The 16,405-nt window shown below is 41.1% G+C and overlaps 1 protein-coding gene across 9 annotated transcripts; it reads right to left on the bottom strand.

The window, feature by feature from the left end:
* Positions 1–10,182: 10,182 nt before the first annotated feature.
* On the bottom strand, positions 10,183–14,873 carry LOC125510880. Of its 9 annotated transcripts, none has more exons than XR_007284799.1 (5): positions 14,336–14,873; positions 12,829–13,683; positions 11,144–11,277; positions 10,956–11,061; positions 10,183–10,883 (listed from the first exon to the last, which is right to left on the bottom strand). XR_007284799.1 is itself a non-coding variant. In XM_048676169.1 (3 exons), the coding sequence occupies exons 1-3, from the start codon at positions 13,714–13,716 to the stop codon at positions 12,524–12,526; spliced, it is 426 nt and encodes a 141-aa protein (XP_048532126.1). In that variant the 5' UTR covers positions 13,717–14,329; the 3' UTR covers positions 12,480–12,523. The 9 variants fall into 9 exon arrangements, 2 of the variants coding, with proteins under 2 accessions (XP_048532126.1, XP_048532119.1); XR_007284797.1 differs by lacking the exon at positions 14,336–14,873 and having other exon boundaries at positions 10,183–10,658; positions 10,812–10,883; positions 12,829–14,242; XR_007284800.1 differs by lacking the exon at positions 14,336–14,873 and having other exon boundaries at positions 12,829–12,886; positions 13,548–14,241.
* Between the last annotated feature and the right edge of the window lie 1,532 nt (positions 14,874–16,405).

Here is a 16,405-nt window from a genome sequence, read left to right on the forward strand (position 1 = left end):
ACTTACAGCAAGGCACACATCAGGTCTGGTACACAGCATTGCATACATATAGAGCCTATGGCTGAAGCATAGGGAACATCTTTCATTTTCTCTCTATCTTCTACAGTGGTCGGGCATTGAGTCTTACTCAACTTCATACCTTGTAACACATGCAAGAACCCTTTCTTTGCTTGATCCATTTTGAACTTCTTCAAAACTTTGTCAAGGTATGTGCTTTGTGAAAGTCCTATTAAGCGTCTTGATCTATCTCTATAGATCTTAATGCCCAATATGTAAGCAGCTTCACTGAGGTCTTTCATTGAAAAACTCTTATTCAAGTATCCCTTTATGCTATGCAGAAATTCTATATCATTTCCAATCAGTAATATGTCATCCACATATAATATCAGAAATTCTACAGAGCTCCCACTCACTTTCTTGTAAATACAGGCTTCTCCAAAAGTCTGTACAAAACCAAATGCTTTGATCACACTATCAAAGCATTTATTCCAACTCCGAGAGGCTTGCACTAGTCCATAAATGGATCGCTGGAGCTTGCACACTTTGTTAGCTCCCTTTGGATCGACAAAACCTTTCGGTTGCATCATATACAACTCTTCTTCTAGAAATCCATTCAGGAATGCAGTTTTGACATCCATCTGCCAAATTTCATAATCATAAAATGCGGCAATCGTTGACATGATTGGGACAGACTTAAGCATCGCTACGGGTGAGAAGGTCTCATCATAGTCAATCCCTTGAACTTGTCGAAAACCTTTTGCAACAAGTCGAGCTTTGTAGACAGTAACATTACCGTCAGCGTCAGTCTTCTTCTTGAAGATCCATTTATTCTCAATTGCTTGCTGATCATCGGGCAAGTCAACCAAAGTCCACACTTTGTTCTCATACATGGATCCCATCTCAGATTTCATGGCTTCAAGACATTTTGCGGAATCTGGGCTCACCATCGCTTCTTCATAGTTCATAGGTTCATCATGATCTAGTAGCATGACTTCTAGAACATGATTACCGTACCACTCTGGTGCGGATCTTACTCTGGTTGATCTACGAAGTTCAGTAGCAACTTGATCTGAAGTTCCATGATCATCATCATTAACTTCCTCACTAATTGGTGTAGGTGTCACAGAAGAAACAAGTTTCTGTGATGTACCACTTTCCAATAAGGGAGCAGGTACGGTTACCTCACCAAGTTCTACTTTCCTCCCACTCACTTCTTTTAAGAGAAACTCCTTCTCGAGAAAGGATCCATTCTTAGCAACGAATGTCTTGCCTTCGGATCTGTGATAGAAGGTGTACCCAACAGTCTCCTTTGGGTATCCTATGAAGACACATTTCTCTGATTTGGGTTCGAGCTTATCAGGTTGAAGCTTTTTCACATAAGCATCGCAGCCCCAAACTTTCAGAAACGACAACTTTGGTTTCTTGCCAAACCACAGTTCGTAAGGCGTCGTCTCAACGGATTTCGATGGTGCCCTATTTAATGTGAATGCGGCCGTCTCTAAAGCATAACCCGAAAACGATAGCGGTAAATTTGTAAGAGACATCATAGATCGCACCATATCTAGTAAAGTACGATTACGACGTTCGGACACACCATTACGCTGTGGTGTTCCGGGTGGCGTGAGTTGCGAAACTATTCCGCATTGTTTCAAATGTAGACCAAACTCGTAACTCAAATATTCTCCTCCACGATCAGATCATAGAAACTTTATTTTCTTGTTACGATGATTTTCAACTTCACTCTGAAATTCTTTGAACTTTTCAAATGTTTTAGATTTGTGCTTCATTAAGTAGATATACCCATATCTGCTTAAATCATTTGTGAAGGTGAGAAAATAACGATATCCGCCACGAGCCTCAACATTCATCAAACCACATACATCTGTATGTATGATTTCCAACAAATCTATTGCGCTCTCCGTAGTTCCGGAGAATGGCATTTTAGTCATCTTTCCCATGAGGCACGGTTCGCAAGTACCAAGTGATTCATAATCAAGTGGTTCCAAAAGTCCATCAGTATGGAGTTTCTTCATGCGCTTTATACCGATATGACCTAAACGGCAGTGCCACAAATAAGTTGCACTATCATTATCAACTCTGCATCTTTTGGCATCAACATTATGAATATGTGTATCACTACTATCGAGATTCATCAAAAATAGACCACTCTTTAAGGGTGCATGACCATAAAAGATATTACTCATATAAATAGAACAACCATTATTCTCTGATTTAAATGAATAACCGTCTCGCATCAAACAAGATCCAGATATAATGTTCATGCTTAACGCTGGCACCAAATAACAATTATTTAGGTCTAATACTAATCCCAAAGGTAGATGTAGAGGTAGCATGACGACCGCGATCACACCGACTTTGGAACCGTTTCCCACGCGCATCGTCACCTCGTCCTTTGCCAGTGTTCGCTTAATTCGTAGTCCCTTTTTCGAGTTGCAAATATTAGCAACAGAACCAGTATCAAATACCCAGGTGCTACTGCGAGCTCTAGTAAGGTACACATCAATAACATGTATATCACATATACCTTTGTTCACCTTGCCATCCTTCTTATCCGCCAAATACTTGGGGCAGTTCCGCTTCCAGTGACCAGTCTGCTTGTAGTAGAAGCACTCAGTTTCAGGCTTAGGTCCAGACTTGGGTTTCTTCTCTTGAGCAGCAACTTGCTTGCTGTTCTTCTTGAAGTTCCCCTTCTTCTTCCCTTTGCCCTTCTTCTTGAAACTAGTGGTCTTACTGACCATCAAGACTTGATGCTCCTTCTTGATTTCTACCTCCGCAGCCTTTAGCATTGCGGAGAGCTCAGGAATTGTCTTATCCATCCCTTGCATATTATAGTTCATCACGAAGCTCTTGTAGCTTGGTGGCAGTGATTGAAGAACTCTGCCAATGACACTATCAACCGGAAGATTAACTCCCAGCTGAGTCAAGTGATTATGGTACCCAGACATTCTGAGTATATGTTCACTGACAGAACTATTCTCCTCCATTTTGCAGCTATAGAACTTATTGGAGACTTCATATCTCTCAATCCGGGAATTTGCTTGAAATATTAACTTCAACTCCTGGAACATCTCATATGCTCCATGACGTTCAAAACGTCATTGAAGTCCCGGTTCTAAGCCGTAAAGCATGGCACACTGAACTATTGAGTAGTCATCAGCTTTGCTCTGCCAGACATTCTTAGCATCGTCAGTTGCATTAGCAACGGGCCTGTCACTCAGCGGTGCTTCCATGACGTAATTCTTCTATGCAGCAATGAGGATAATCCTCAAGTTACGGACCCAGTCCGTGTAATTGCTACCATCATCTTTCAACTTTGCTTTCTCAAGGAACGCATTAAAATTCAACGGAACAACATCACGGGCCATCTATCTACAATCAAACATAGACAAGCAAGATACTATCAGGTACTAAGTTCATGATAAATTTAAGTTCAATTAATCATATTACTTAAGAACTCCCACTTAGAAATACATCCCTCTAATCCTGTAAGTGATCACGTGATCCAAATCAACTAAACCATAACCGATCATCACGTGAAATGGAGAGCTTTCAATGGTGAACATCACTATGTTGATCATATCTACTATATGATTCACGCTCGACCTTTCGGTCTCAGTGTTCCGAGGCCATATCTGCATATGCTAGGCTCGTCAAGTTTAGCCTGAGTATTCTGCGTGTGCAAAACTGGCTTGCACCCGTTGTAGATGGACGTAGAGCTTATCACACCCGATCATCACGTGGTGTCTGGGCATGACGAACTTTGGCAACGGTGCATACTCAGGGAGAACACTTTTATCTTGAAATTTAGTGAGAGATCATCTTATAATGCTACCGTCAATCAAAGCAAGATAAGATGCATAAAAGATAAACATCACATGCAATCAATATAAGTGATATGATATGGCCATCATCATCTTGTGCTTGTGATCTCCATCTCCGAAGCACCTCCATGATCACCATCATCACCGACGCGACACCTTGATCTCCATCGTAGCATCGTTGTCGTCTCACCAATCTTATGCTTCTACGACTATCGCTTCCGCTTAGTGATAAAGTAAAGCATTACAGGGCGATTGCATTGCATACAATAAAGCGACAACCATATGGCTCCTGCCAGTTGCCGATAACTCGGTTACAAAACATGATCATCTCATACAATAAAATATAGCATCACGTCTTGACCATACCACATCACAACATGCCCTGCAAAAACAAGTTAGATGTCCTCTACTTTGTTGTTGCAAGTTTTACGTGGCTGCTACGGGCTTAGCAAAAACCGTTCTTACCTACGCATCAAAACCACAACGATAGTTTGTCAAGTTGGTGCTGTTTTAACCTTCACAAGGACCGGGCGTAGCCACACTCGGTTGAACTAACGTTAGAGAAATTAACACCCGCCAGCCACACTACAACAAAAACTGCATGTAGAGACGTCATATTCCAAAGTTAGAGACGTGTTATTTCATCTCTAGGCAACCATAGAGTCGACTTAGTAAAGCGTCTTTGGAGCGTCTCCCCATGGACCGTCTCAAAACATATAGACATGCTGGCTAAGCGTCTGTACATGGCATGAGACACTATATTGGGACGTACGAAGGCGTCTCTAGATATGACACGCTATATTTGGACATTCAAAAGTGTCTTTGATATGTAGAGTCGTTATGTTAGCCGCGCTCATACGTCTCTACTAATAGAGCCATTTCATTCATCAAAGGCCCTAGGCCCATTCCTATACACGCTATATATAGACGTTATATTCGTCTCTAAATATACAAAAGCTTCTTTTAACCACGTAATATTTTGCTTTAAATAATATTTGATTTATTCCAAATTTGAACTTCGCCATTTCAAATCCAGTAACTTTATCATGTCGTATGCTTGAGCAGAATGATCAACAAATATTGTTATATAAAAGCATGCACCATATGACCAATCACATTTGTAAGCAACAAATATCATTATATGAAGGTATCCACCTGTATAATCAATTGTATCCACAACCATCCCATTCGCACAATTTCATTTAGTAGAAATAAACACCTTAGGTTCACAACTGAATCAAATCAGATCTTCATATAAAAATGCAAATAATTAAGAAGAGATCATACAAACTAGAACTAAATTTTCCTGTAAAGCTACAATATGTATATAAAACATAATATTTGTCCATCTAAAGACTAATTCTTCTATAGTTGCTCCTGGCTCCTGCAATGCACTCCTTTTCTAAATCTTGAACTACCCTGAAAAAGAAAGATAACAGAGAAAATTTTAGTACATAGCTTTAAGACTATTATGAGAAGAAATGTACTTTGATGATGTACGATAGCAATGTTTGGTGGCTTGTTTTATCTCTATTCACATTACAGCAGTCCCACGTATGTTTTATCTCTACTCACTAAAGTTCCTTCGGCCACAAATTTATCTTTGCTTCTCAGGTTCAATGAAACCAAAAAGACTTTCATTTTATCCTATTTTTTCAAGAAATGGAACATTCATTATCACAAACCATGGGAGATTTCACTTTACACAGAAAGGGACAATTGCACATGGAATTAGACCAACTAACTATTCTAACCATTGTCATTCAGATATATACAATGTACCTTCTTAGTGATGCGATGAAGTTGTACACTTGGTTCAGGACCACCTTGCTTGGTCGCATTGTTATTTTCAGCATGACCATTCTTTGCTTCAGGACCATCATGTGCTTTCTACAGTTGAGGTTCAGTTTAGTTGTAAGTAAACTTATAGAAAACATAGATATTGTTTGATAACACAACAGAAATCTATGCGCGCATGCACACACACTTTAGCAACCGTGGGTTCATGTGGTAAAGATAAACTGGTGCAGCCCTCTTTGGTTCTTGCGCAATTCCGAGGATGCAATTCCTGGTTAGTCTTGTCCGGTAAAGTTGATTCTGTACAGCCTTGATTGACCCTATCAATTTTTTCAATGTGCGTTTTTTACAGTTGAGGTTTAGTTCAGTTGCAAGTAAACATACACAAATCATAGACATTGTTTGACAATGAATCAGAAGTTTATGTGCACACACACACACCTTAGCAACCATGTGTGGTAAAGATGAATCAGTGTAATCCTGCTTGGTTCTCGAAGAAAAGCTAGGATGACAATTAGCAATGTGAAGTTAACAGTCTTGAATAGTGCTATGAAATTTTTACCTCCACATCTGTGATCATATGCCCATGTTTTTGAAGAAACAATTCATTGTCCCATCTCTGAATATGCAATGGTGCAAATGTTGAGTTTTCTACAAGCCAGGTAAGATGCTGACCGAGAATGGCAGCCGACCTTCCATTTGGAATTCCACTACCATCAGTCTCCACAATTATCTTCCCCCCACGTAATTCCGACAAATTTTTACCTTGGAATTCCCCTATAATCTGTCGCACATCTCCATTTGGCCCTGCATGCACGATTATCACAGTGGCATATGACTGGACCATATACATCACACTAGATATGTGTTTGAAAAAGAAAAGTGAGCTTACAAATTATTTTAATTTGCCTAGTAGATTCAGGAGGCTTTTTTGGTACTAGATCATCAGTCTCTAGAGGGCCTTCTAAATTTTCTTCATCTGGTTGTACACTTTCAGAAACTTGCTCTGGGTTGTTTAGGCTTCGAAGCCATCGAGGTACCCTCGACATGATATCTTTACCATACAATGTTAAATCATATGTTAATATCAAGCATAGAAGCATATGTCAAGGTCATGCATATGATTTCACATATTTCTTGGAACCAAACAGCCTTCCGCACAAACGAAAGACTCAAAATTACTGCATTATGTGTGCGTTTTTCATGAATCAGTTACCAAGTAACTCAACCCATATGTCTGTCTCGCAAAAGATGTGTAACAAAAGTTATCTGCCAAATGCTAATAACATAACACTGCCAATAAACTCATATAGTTGGTCTAGTCCTAAATACCAACAATAATGTAACAGACAACACACTCCAGTTTATCTTACAGCTGCTAGATAAGTTGCCTCTTTATGCTATGCAAGTATTTTTAAAGAGAATCTAGTTGTAGCAAATGGTACATGTTGGACTCAAGTGGAATAAGGTGATCTTGCAGTAAATATGACCCATACATGCATGTAACTGAAAAGGCACCCAAAAAGCACTTCAGAAGTTACTGTAAATCTGTAACACACATAGCAGCATACAAACCTATAAACAAAAAACTTTTAGTGCAAAATCTGAGAGCTGCTGATTGAACCTCCCTTCAGCTAAGATGCAAGAATCAAAACTAATGAAATAGTGGGACTGCACTAAGATGACGTAGGAAATAGGACAAACTAAAATTACTACAAAATAGCAGAGTACATTGCAGCCTGTACAACCAGACACTACCATGTTTTATGCTCCAGCGTAAATGGAATGTGAGGTTATTTGGCCAATCTATATAACACCACTTGTACTACTTTTGAGTTTTACCATATAAAATTTGATTGGACCAAATAGTTGCTCACATATTTTTAAGAACATCTGTCAGAATTGATTTCTAAGCAAGCAAGCAATTCAACAAACACTTAGTGTGCATTGCCTACATGAAAGAAGAAAGGAGATGAAGGAGAAGAGGATCAGGACTTGAGATGCATATAAATGAAGGAGCCCACTTCGGTTGATTTAATGGTAAAATTGTAGGGGCTATGGGATTTAAGAAAGTACCTACTTGACGTGGTGGACGCTGAAGATAATGGATGGAGGCGAGAGCTCCTTGTGGGTTGTGTACCGAGGGAACACGCGCGCAGCTTCGAGTGAAGGATGAGACCTGCGTGGAGCCGGCCGCTGTGTGACAGTGAGGACGATGGCTTCGTGACGGGCGGGACGATGGACACCGACAGGGCTCAGATTAGCGAGCTTGTCGATGGAGGAAAACGGGAATAGGCGGCAGGTGGCGATAGCGGCAGAGGGCAGCGCTTGAGGGTGAGGCTGCCACCGCGTCTGGTGCAGGAACGGGCGGCGCGCGGGGTGGTGGTCACGGTGCAGATTGGGATCGGAGGTTGGATAAATGGGGAGGTGGTGGGGGGAGATGGCGGAGACGCGGGAAGTATGCGCGGTAAAGAAAATAATCCGTAGCGCCAAAACTTTTATAAGCGAAAATAGTCCGGGAACATGAAATTTGATTTGGTGGGAATAGTTTGGGATCTTTTATTGGATAAATCCATATGCTTTGGTTTTTTTTTCAAAAAACATCAAACTTTACTCGGTAATATTCGTATCCAAGTAATATCGATATACTTTAATAATAAAAATAATAGAGGCCAGTGGTAGATCGAAGTTGGGCTTCTCCCTCCGCCGCACGCTTCCCGTGTCGACCGCGGATGCCCCTCCCGGTACCCCATCCCTTCACCTAGCCCCTGTCGGCGATGGTGCGGTGCAGCGATTCCTTCAAGCCAATCTTGACCAGCTGGTCACTGATGCGGTGTCGGCGTCCGATGTGGCAAACGTGGCCTGACATTGCGTCGCTGCTCCTCTTGCGCCGCCCTCTCGGTCGTCATCAAGGTATTGTGTGATGATGTGTCGTCTCCACAACGAGGTAATGGAGGAGGCACATGGGAGGGCTCCTCTTCCTTCACGGACTTCGAAATAAACTTGTCACACTGGTTCCAACAAATCATGAGGCTGGTGCTAGGGTCCAGCATGGCCGTCGTCGCCATTTCCAGCTCCCTGCATGCGCACTTGCAGCATCTCGCGCCACAGTGTTTTTGTTAACGTGAGGCGCTCCCGTAGCTTCCTTTGGTTTTGGAAAAACTGTGCACATACCCTCCCCTCGATATGTTATAAATGGTCGGCCTGCAAACCAACCTTTGGTTGGATGGTTAGGAGGACATTGGTATCCCATGCCCATCAGAGTGCAAGTCTTGAATTTGACATTGGTGTTTGCATTTTTCCAGATTTATTTCAGGCATTCCGACCATGTGCGTGGGAGAAGACGTTTCCGTCAACTACAAAGGAGTCTGTGACGACTTCGTTAATCTTAAGATGATGTGCTGGATCAGTCTCTCGGAGTCTCGTGGGAGGGGTAGGATGTGCGTGCGTGTATGCGTTCATACGAATGAGTGTATGTATGAGCGTCTGCGTCTATGTTATGTTAAAAAAAGACCGGGCCAACCAAGGCACAAACGCGAACCTCCCTCCTACTCCTGATTTTGGAGGCGCCAAAAGCTTCCATGGTCGGGTTTTAGGAAGCATCCGAAAGCTTGCTAGGTTTTTAAGTCGGGTTATCTTTATCTTGTTTAGGTTCATTTCGGCCAAGTTTTACTTTGTTTCCCTGGTTTTACCCTTTCTTTTTTATTGTTTTTTCTTTTTTAGAATTTTATTTATTTATTATTTCCCTTTTCTTTCTATTTTTTTCAAATTCTTGAAGTTCTTCCAAATTTTTTAATTGTTTTAAATTCCCAAACTTTTTTAATTTGTGAATATTTTTCTTCAAACAGTGAACGTTTTTCAAATTCACAGTAAATTCAAGTCTGCGAACATTTCTTGAATTTGTGAATTGTTCCCTAATTCATGTACTTTTCCAATTTGTTGCAAAAAAGTTTTGAACCCATACACCTTTTTCAAATTCACGAAACTTTTTCATATGCTTGAACTTTTTTCGAGGTCATGAACATTTTTAAGGTCTTTTTTTAGTTTGTCAATATATTTCTTTGAATTCGTGAACTTTTTTTCAAATTCATGAACATTTTCAGAAGCTGTGAACGTTTTGAAATTCATGTTTTTATCAAGGTTGTGAACATTTTCAAATTTGATTACCCCCAAAGTTTTGAACCTTTTACAAAAGTCAACGGCCACATATGGCGGTTCCCAGGATTTACGACTAACAAAAAAATGTATTGTACTAGTTACTGTAACACTTAACTGATTTTACCAAATATCCCTTATTGCTTTTGATTTTTATGACTGGGGATGTCAATCGTGCAAAGTCGATGTCATGCACTTGCAAAATATTATTGAAATATTTACTAGACTACTTTCATTTCCTATAAACTAGCACAAAGAAGCATCCAATCAGGAAGTGAACCTGAAGCACACTTCATCAGAACGTTCCAAAATTTAGCAGTACTATTGTCATGTGAAAGTTAAAAAACTATTTAAAAACTATTCAAAGAACTGAACGGATAGCCATAAATTCATTCATAACAAAAGGGAAAATATGCATTTAAAAAGACCATGGACTCGTTCATTACAGAGTAACACAGGGAACAATATATTCTGAAGAAGATCCGCCCAGCTGGAATAGTTATATTGGAGCAACTCTACCTAGGAGCATGGATGACAAGTGCTCAACCTATATCTTAGTTGCCGATAACAAGCTGAAAGCACAAAGACTAATCTGTTTCATCAGAAGATGGTTCTCCACCCATGTCAAAAATATCACGAGGTTCGAATTTCACCATGGTATTCCAATTCTCACTTCTCGGATGTTGGATATAAAATACCTGGTCCACTTGGGAAGAAAATACAAAAGGATCATCCTCTAACTTCTCCCATGTATGTACTTTGCGGGAGAAGGTTCACATGAGTGAATCCAAACTCATCTCTCAAATACCAACTTTGTGATGAACATCATACCAATCACATTTCAAGAGCACCACCTTGTAATCTCTGTATGACAATTCGAAGATGTCAGATAACCGGCCATAATAGGACACCATTTTCAGCAAGGTTCATGACACCACTATTTTGTGTCACGTGTCCTGTCTCGTGACTGATATTATGAAACTAGAAGCCATTAATTATATAGCCACTATAGCGCACCCCGCATTTGCTTGGTTTTGCGGCTAATGCTCTTATCTTTTCTGTAATATCCAGTCCATCATCTAGTATAACCTGTATGTAAGAGTGGTTACATTGAGTTCATATGGAACTAAAGTGAAGGAACATGCTGAAGGAGAATTATACCTTTTGTTCCAACCAGTCAGCAAAGTGTCTACTAATCAAATCCTCATTGTCATCATCCGTCAAATTTAAGTTACCCGGCTTCCTCTTCTCTTGATCCACAAATTCTCTGTAATAATAAGAAAAATAACATCATGATTTTTTCCAACTTGTGAAAAACAACAGAAATAGAAGATAGCACTGAAGCACACCTACGGAGATCATCAAGCTCATCACAGTGTCGCAAGACATATCGATGTGCTTGAACTAGAAGCTGATCGTCCAACTGGCCTACAGTGACAGCCTTTCCAATTGGCTCACCAACACTCACTAGTAGAAAAAGGGGCTTTGGTCCAGCCAGAAAAGAGCATTAATCCCGGTTGCATTACGAACCGGGACTAATGTGACCATTAGTCCCGGTTCAAGCGGCGAGGGCACCATACAGGCATTACTCCCGGTTCAAATGGGACCTTTAGTCCCGGTTCGTGGCACGAACCGATACTAAAGGGTGCGATGCCCATTAGTACCGGTTCGTGCCATGAACCGGTACTAATGGTGCAATTTTCAAATCCTACCCCCCGGTGCATCACCTTTTCAGTTTTGTAAAAAGCAAAAGAAAATGATAGAAACTTCAAAATTTAAAATCCTTCGAGAGGTAGTTATGTTACTACATCTACTAGTTAGGAAAATTTAAAAACTTAAATTTGGACATGTTTTGCAGAAAATGTAAGGAAAATGTAAAACGGCTATAACTTTTGCATACGATGTCGGAAAAAAACGTATAATATATCAAAATGTTCGGAACGAAAATCCGCATCCGATGGAGATGGCCTACGGCCTGTTTGAAAATTTTTAGAGTCCTCAAATTCTAAAAGGAAAAAAATTTATGCTCAAATTTCAGTTTTTTTTTGAATTTTTGTTAAATCTGGCCAAACTATGGTCAAACTACTTATTCAAGAAGTATTAGTGTTACTAAATAATTATTTCAGTTTTTTTAAATTTTGGTCAACTATGGTCAAACTGTGGTCAAACTATGGTCAAACTACTTATTCAAGAAATATTAGTGTTACTAAATAATTATTGATTTTTAGAACAATAGTTTCAAACTCAAATAGTGAAATGTGTGACTTCATGCTCAAGCTAAATTCCTGAGGGTTAATAGGATTGCCATCTTACTATTGTCAGGAAAACAACAAGTGCAGACTTGGAAACGAGGGAGAATAGAACCCGGAAGTTAAGAGTGCCCAGGCTGGAGTAGTGAGAGGATGGGTGACCGTTCGGGAAGTTAGGTGATTTGGAATGATGAGGGGTGATTAGAGATTAAAGGTTAAATTGAGCAGTGATGAGGGGTGATTAGAGATTAGAGGTTAAAATAATTCAGAAATTTGAAATTCAAAAAAAATTCAAAAAAATTCATAAAATATCCTTTAATACCGGTTGGTGTTACCAACCGGGACTAAAGGTGGACCTCTAGGCAACGGCCACGTGGAGGGCCTTTAATCCCGGTTCCAGTTAGAACCGGGACTAAAGGGGGAGGCTTTAGTACCGACCCTTTAGTCCCGGTTCCAGAACCGGGACTAAAGGCCCTTTTTCTACTGGTGACTATCAAACATGTACATGCCCTTTGTATTATCTGAAGGATCAGGGTTCCTAGATGTTCTCGTGAAACGTGTGGTTCCTTCTAGAAATCTTAAACAAAAGGTCAAGCATTCTTCAACAATATATCCTTTAGCAATAGAACCTTCAGGATAAGTTCTATTGCTCACAAGTGACTTTAGCCAAACAAATGATCTGAACATGATAAAACAACAAGGTTATATGATCACGGGAAACAATAAATCAAATCATATACTTAGATGCACCATGGAAAATAACAAATAAAATGGAAGTAGCATACCTCTTTAGAGGGTACATCCACCTGTAATGCACCGGGCCACCAAGTTTAGCTTCTTCAACTAAATGCACCATCAAATGTACCATGACAGTAAAAAACGATGGAAGAAAAACTTTTTCCATATTACAAAGTGTCTTCACAATACTCTCTTGCAGTTTGTCAAGCTCAGAGACATCTAACACTTTGGAGCATAGCTTCTTGAAGAAATTAGCCAGCTCAAGAACTATTATCATGACATCTTTACTGGGATAACAGTTTAAAAGTGCCACAGGAAGGATGTCTTCTAGAATAACATGACAGTCGTGGATTTTGTGGCCAGTCAATGTTAATTCTTTCATGTTCACACACCTCGAAAAGTTTGATGCATAACCATCAGGTGTCCTACAATTCTTAATCACTGTACAAAGAATCTCCTTCTTTTCTTTATACATATTAAAAGGTGCATGCGGCAATTTAGTTTTATCCTTATCACCTTCATCAGGTTGAAGGCTAGATCGAATTCTAATTTCTCCCAAGTCAAGTCGTGCATTAAGGCCATCCTTTGTTTTAGAATCAATATCCAATAAGGTTCCAATTAAATTTTGACAGATGTTTTTTCTCAATATGCATTACATCTAGATTTTGCCTTAACTTGTTGTACTCCCAGTATTCCAAATCAAAGAATATTGACTTCTTTTTGAAACAATCCTCAGGCTTCTTCTCAGGTTTACGTGCGACGTTACCTGATTTCTTGTTAGGCGCTCTTTTACGCTTCTGTTTTTCAGGACCTTCAGTTGCTTTTTCACTGTCTTTGCCCTTCTTTTTCCCTTTCCCTTTCTTTGCCACAACAACCTTTTTTCCTAAGAGAAACACTCTGCCCTGCAACATTCTCAAAGCTGAGCTACCACTCATAGTAATGAAAGCAAAATCGATCAGTTTGTAATTTCCATATGCTCTTGTACATTAAACATAGGTATATATGAATATTTTAAACTATGCAATAGATACTAAGGTTCAAATTGTATAATAGGATCTACCCAATCTTTCATCTTACACTGGAAAACATAAGTGGAGATGTGTCTTTACTAGAGTGATAGAATTTATGTGATATACATAAAGAAAATATCATAAATGACAAATATGGATGTATATTCCCCAATGCTTGACAAACAGCAGAACAGAAGGCTAGCTGGTATAACCAGTTACTAAAAATCTAAGTAATATCCAGTGGTTTCTCTTGCTAAAACAAGAAAAATACTCTTGTGTGGCATGACATATGCAGCTCCCCCTAACCAGATCAACTTCAAAAATATCATGTCATCAACAATTGCCATCCAATCAACAGTCCCCACTGTTTTTAACAACAATTCTCATCCAATCACCAAAAAGTATTCACTGATTTTATCAACATTTGTCAATTTTCACCAATACAGTGTATCACTTCAAAGACAGAAAGGGAAAACAGAGGTGACATATCAGAATTTGAGCTATATTTCACATGATATGGAGATAGAAAAATGAGAAGAACAACCTACGGACAAGCTCCTAGCAGTAGAGGTGTGTCAGCGAGCTCATTGCCAAGGTCGGCAGCAAAGCGAGAGAGGAGTCGTCCGGATAGAGTATTCTGCGGCCGGCGGAGCCTGGCGTTGGGGGGAGCGGTGTCGGGCTGCAAGCGGCGGAGCCTGGCGTTGGGGGGAGCGATGTCGGGCTGCAACTGGCGTCAGGGGATCGGGGAGCTTGGCCTGGGGCAGACCGGCGTCAGGTGGCAGAGGAGCTTGCGCTGTAGGGAGGCGACCAGCGTCGAGCGGCGGGGGAACTTGTCTGGGAGGAGTGGTCGAGCGACGGTGGAGCTCTGGCCAGAGGGCCGGCGGGGGATCAGAGTCGGGCGACGCCGGAGTTCGGGCTAGGGGCGAGTTGCGGCGGCGTCAGATCATTGGCCAGGGGAGCGCGACGGCGTGAGATCTATGGTAGAGGTGGCGAGCGACGACGATGGCTCTGGCTGGGCCAAACGGCGGCGGGAGATCGACTGCTATTGCCGAGGCGCCGAGCGGCGGCGGCCCTAACTGCTGATTTCTTTTACTCCCTCCGTTCCTAAATATAGTGTGTATAGTTTTTGGCACGAAAATTAAAGAACGCACGTGGAGTGAAAATTTCACAAGTTTTGGGCGAGATTAGACCTGACTAAATTGACATGAGAAAAATAGAGAAGTTTGCCTAATATAAGTAAATGTAATCAAATCCCTAAAAAAAATTATTCAAACGAGTGGTGCAACACAAGACACCTTATATTTCGAACTTTTTCTAAAAAATCTACACACCTTATATCAAAGAATGAAGGGAGTATCATTTTAGGGAGTTGCGTATTACAGAGATAGTATAATATATTCCTCCTAAAAAAGTACGTAGTATAATATACATCAGCCCCTTTTTTTCAATCAAATAATATACATCAGCCCTGCTACATCTACAACTATTCTTTTCGGAATTGTGTACGACCTGGCATAGCAGCCGTCCATTGCATTCGCTGGGTGATTGGGATGGCTTTCTGAATCGTATCTCAGTCCTTGGTGGAGTCTGGAAAGTTTTCCTCATGTAGCGAGGCCTAACCGCCGCCACACGAGAACCGCTCCTTCCTGCGCCGTCTTCTGGGGGGCTCTTCTCTGCTGACGACTTTTTGGTCGTCGGTGGTGAGGGGGTCACCTGAACCCGCACGTGTGGATTGTTTTACCTTTAGGTTTTAGGGCCCAAAAAGTTTAGGGTTTTGAATCGTGCGACGTCTTGCCTTCAGCGCTGGCGACGATGATGCTGAATAAAGAAGCTCCGGATTCTTCTTCGGCGAGGAAATCAGCTCTATTGTCAGTGAAGGATCTGGGAATCGGTCTGTTCAAGCGGGATGTCGTGGCGGCGGCGGCATCCTTGTGGTGGACATGTATCCTCGTGCTCCGTTGTTGCGCCGGCGTATGCTCCAACGTCGGCGCGGAGCTTGGGAGGTAGTCGAGGAGCGGATGCAGATTGTGGTCTGCAACAACGGCATCTGAAAGATGGAACGTGTGCTGGGACCGTGGTTCGTGGATGGCAGGTATGGTTTCCTCCTCCGACGTCTTAGTCATGTGGGTGCCAGATCTGGAGTTCGATGGCGTGTCCGGGGTGTTGCCCCGGTTTGATTCATTCAACGGTAATGGTTTCGTCTATGGCGAGCCACCTTGAAGGTCTGCAAAGCTGCATATCAACGATGTAGTCGCGTCGATCTCAGGTGAGAAGGTGATCCGTCATTTTTTTTCTTTCAATGGCTGATATGATGGTGCTGGAGACAGGTGACGGACGTTGGTGTTAAGCTCAGAGACGTTCTGCCGTCTTTTCACTTTTGTCTTGGCGGTCTTTATGTAACTTGTATTTTAATCTTTATGATATGAATGAGACATACATTATCATGCAAAATATTTTTGAGATGGCTTCATATGAAAATCCAATGGGCTTTCCTCGTACGTACACCAATTCACAAATATACATAGACGAACAACTTTTTTTTGCAGGGACATAGAAGAACATTACTGAGGGGATGTTTAAAGTCACAATCAAATAACAAAGTAGCATTATCCAA

This window comes from Triticum urartu, chromosome 1, assembly GCF_003073215.2.
Source record: "Triticum urartu cultivar G1812 chromosome 1, Tu2.1, whole genome shotgun sequence".
Taxonomy (NCBI): domain Eukaryota; kingdom Viridiplantae; phylum Streptophyta; class Magnoliopsida; order Poales; family Poaceae; genus Triticum; species Triticum urartu.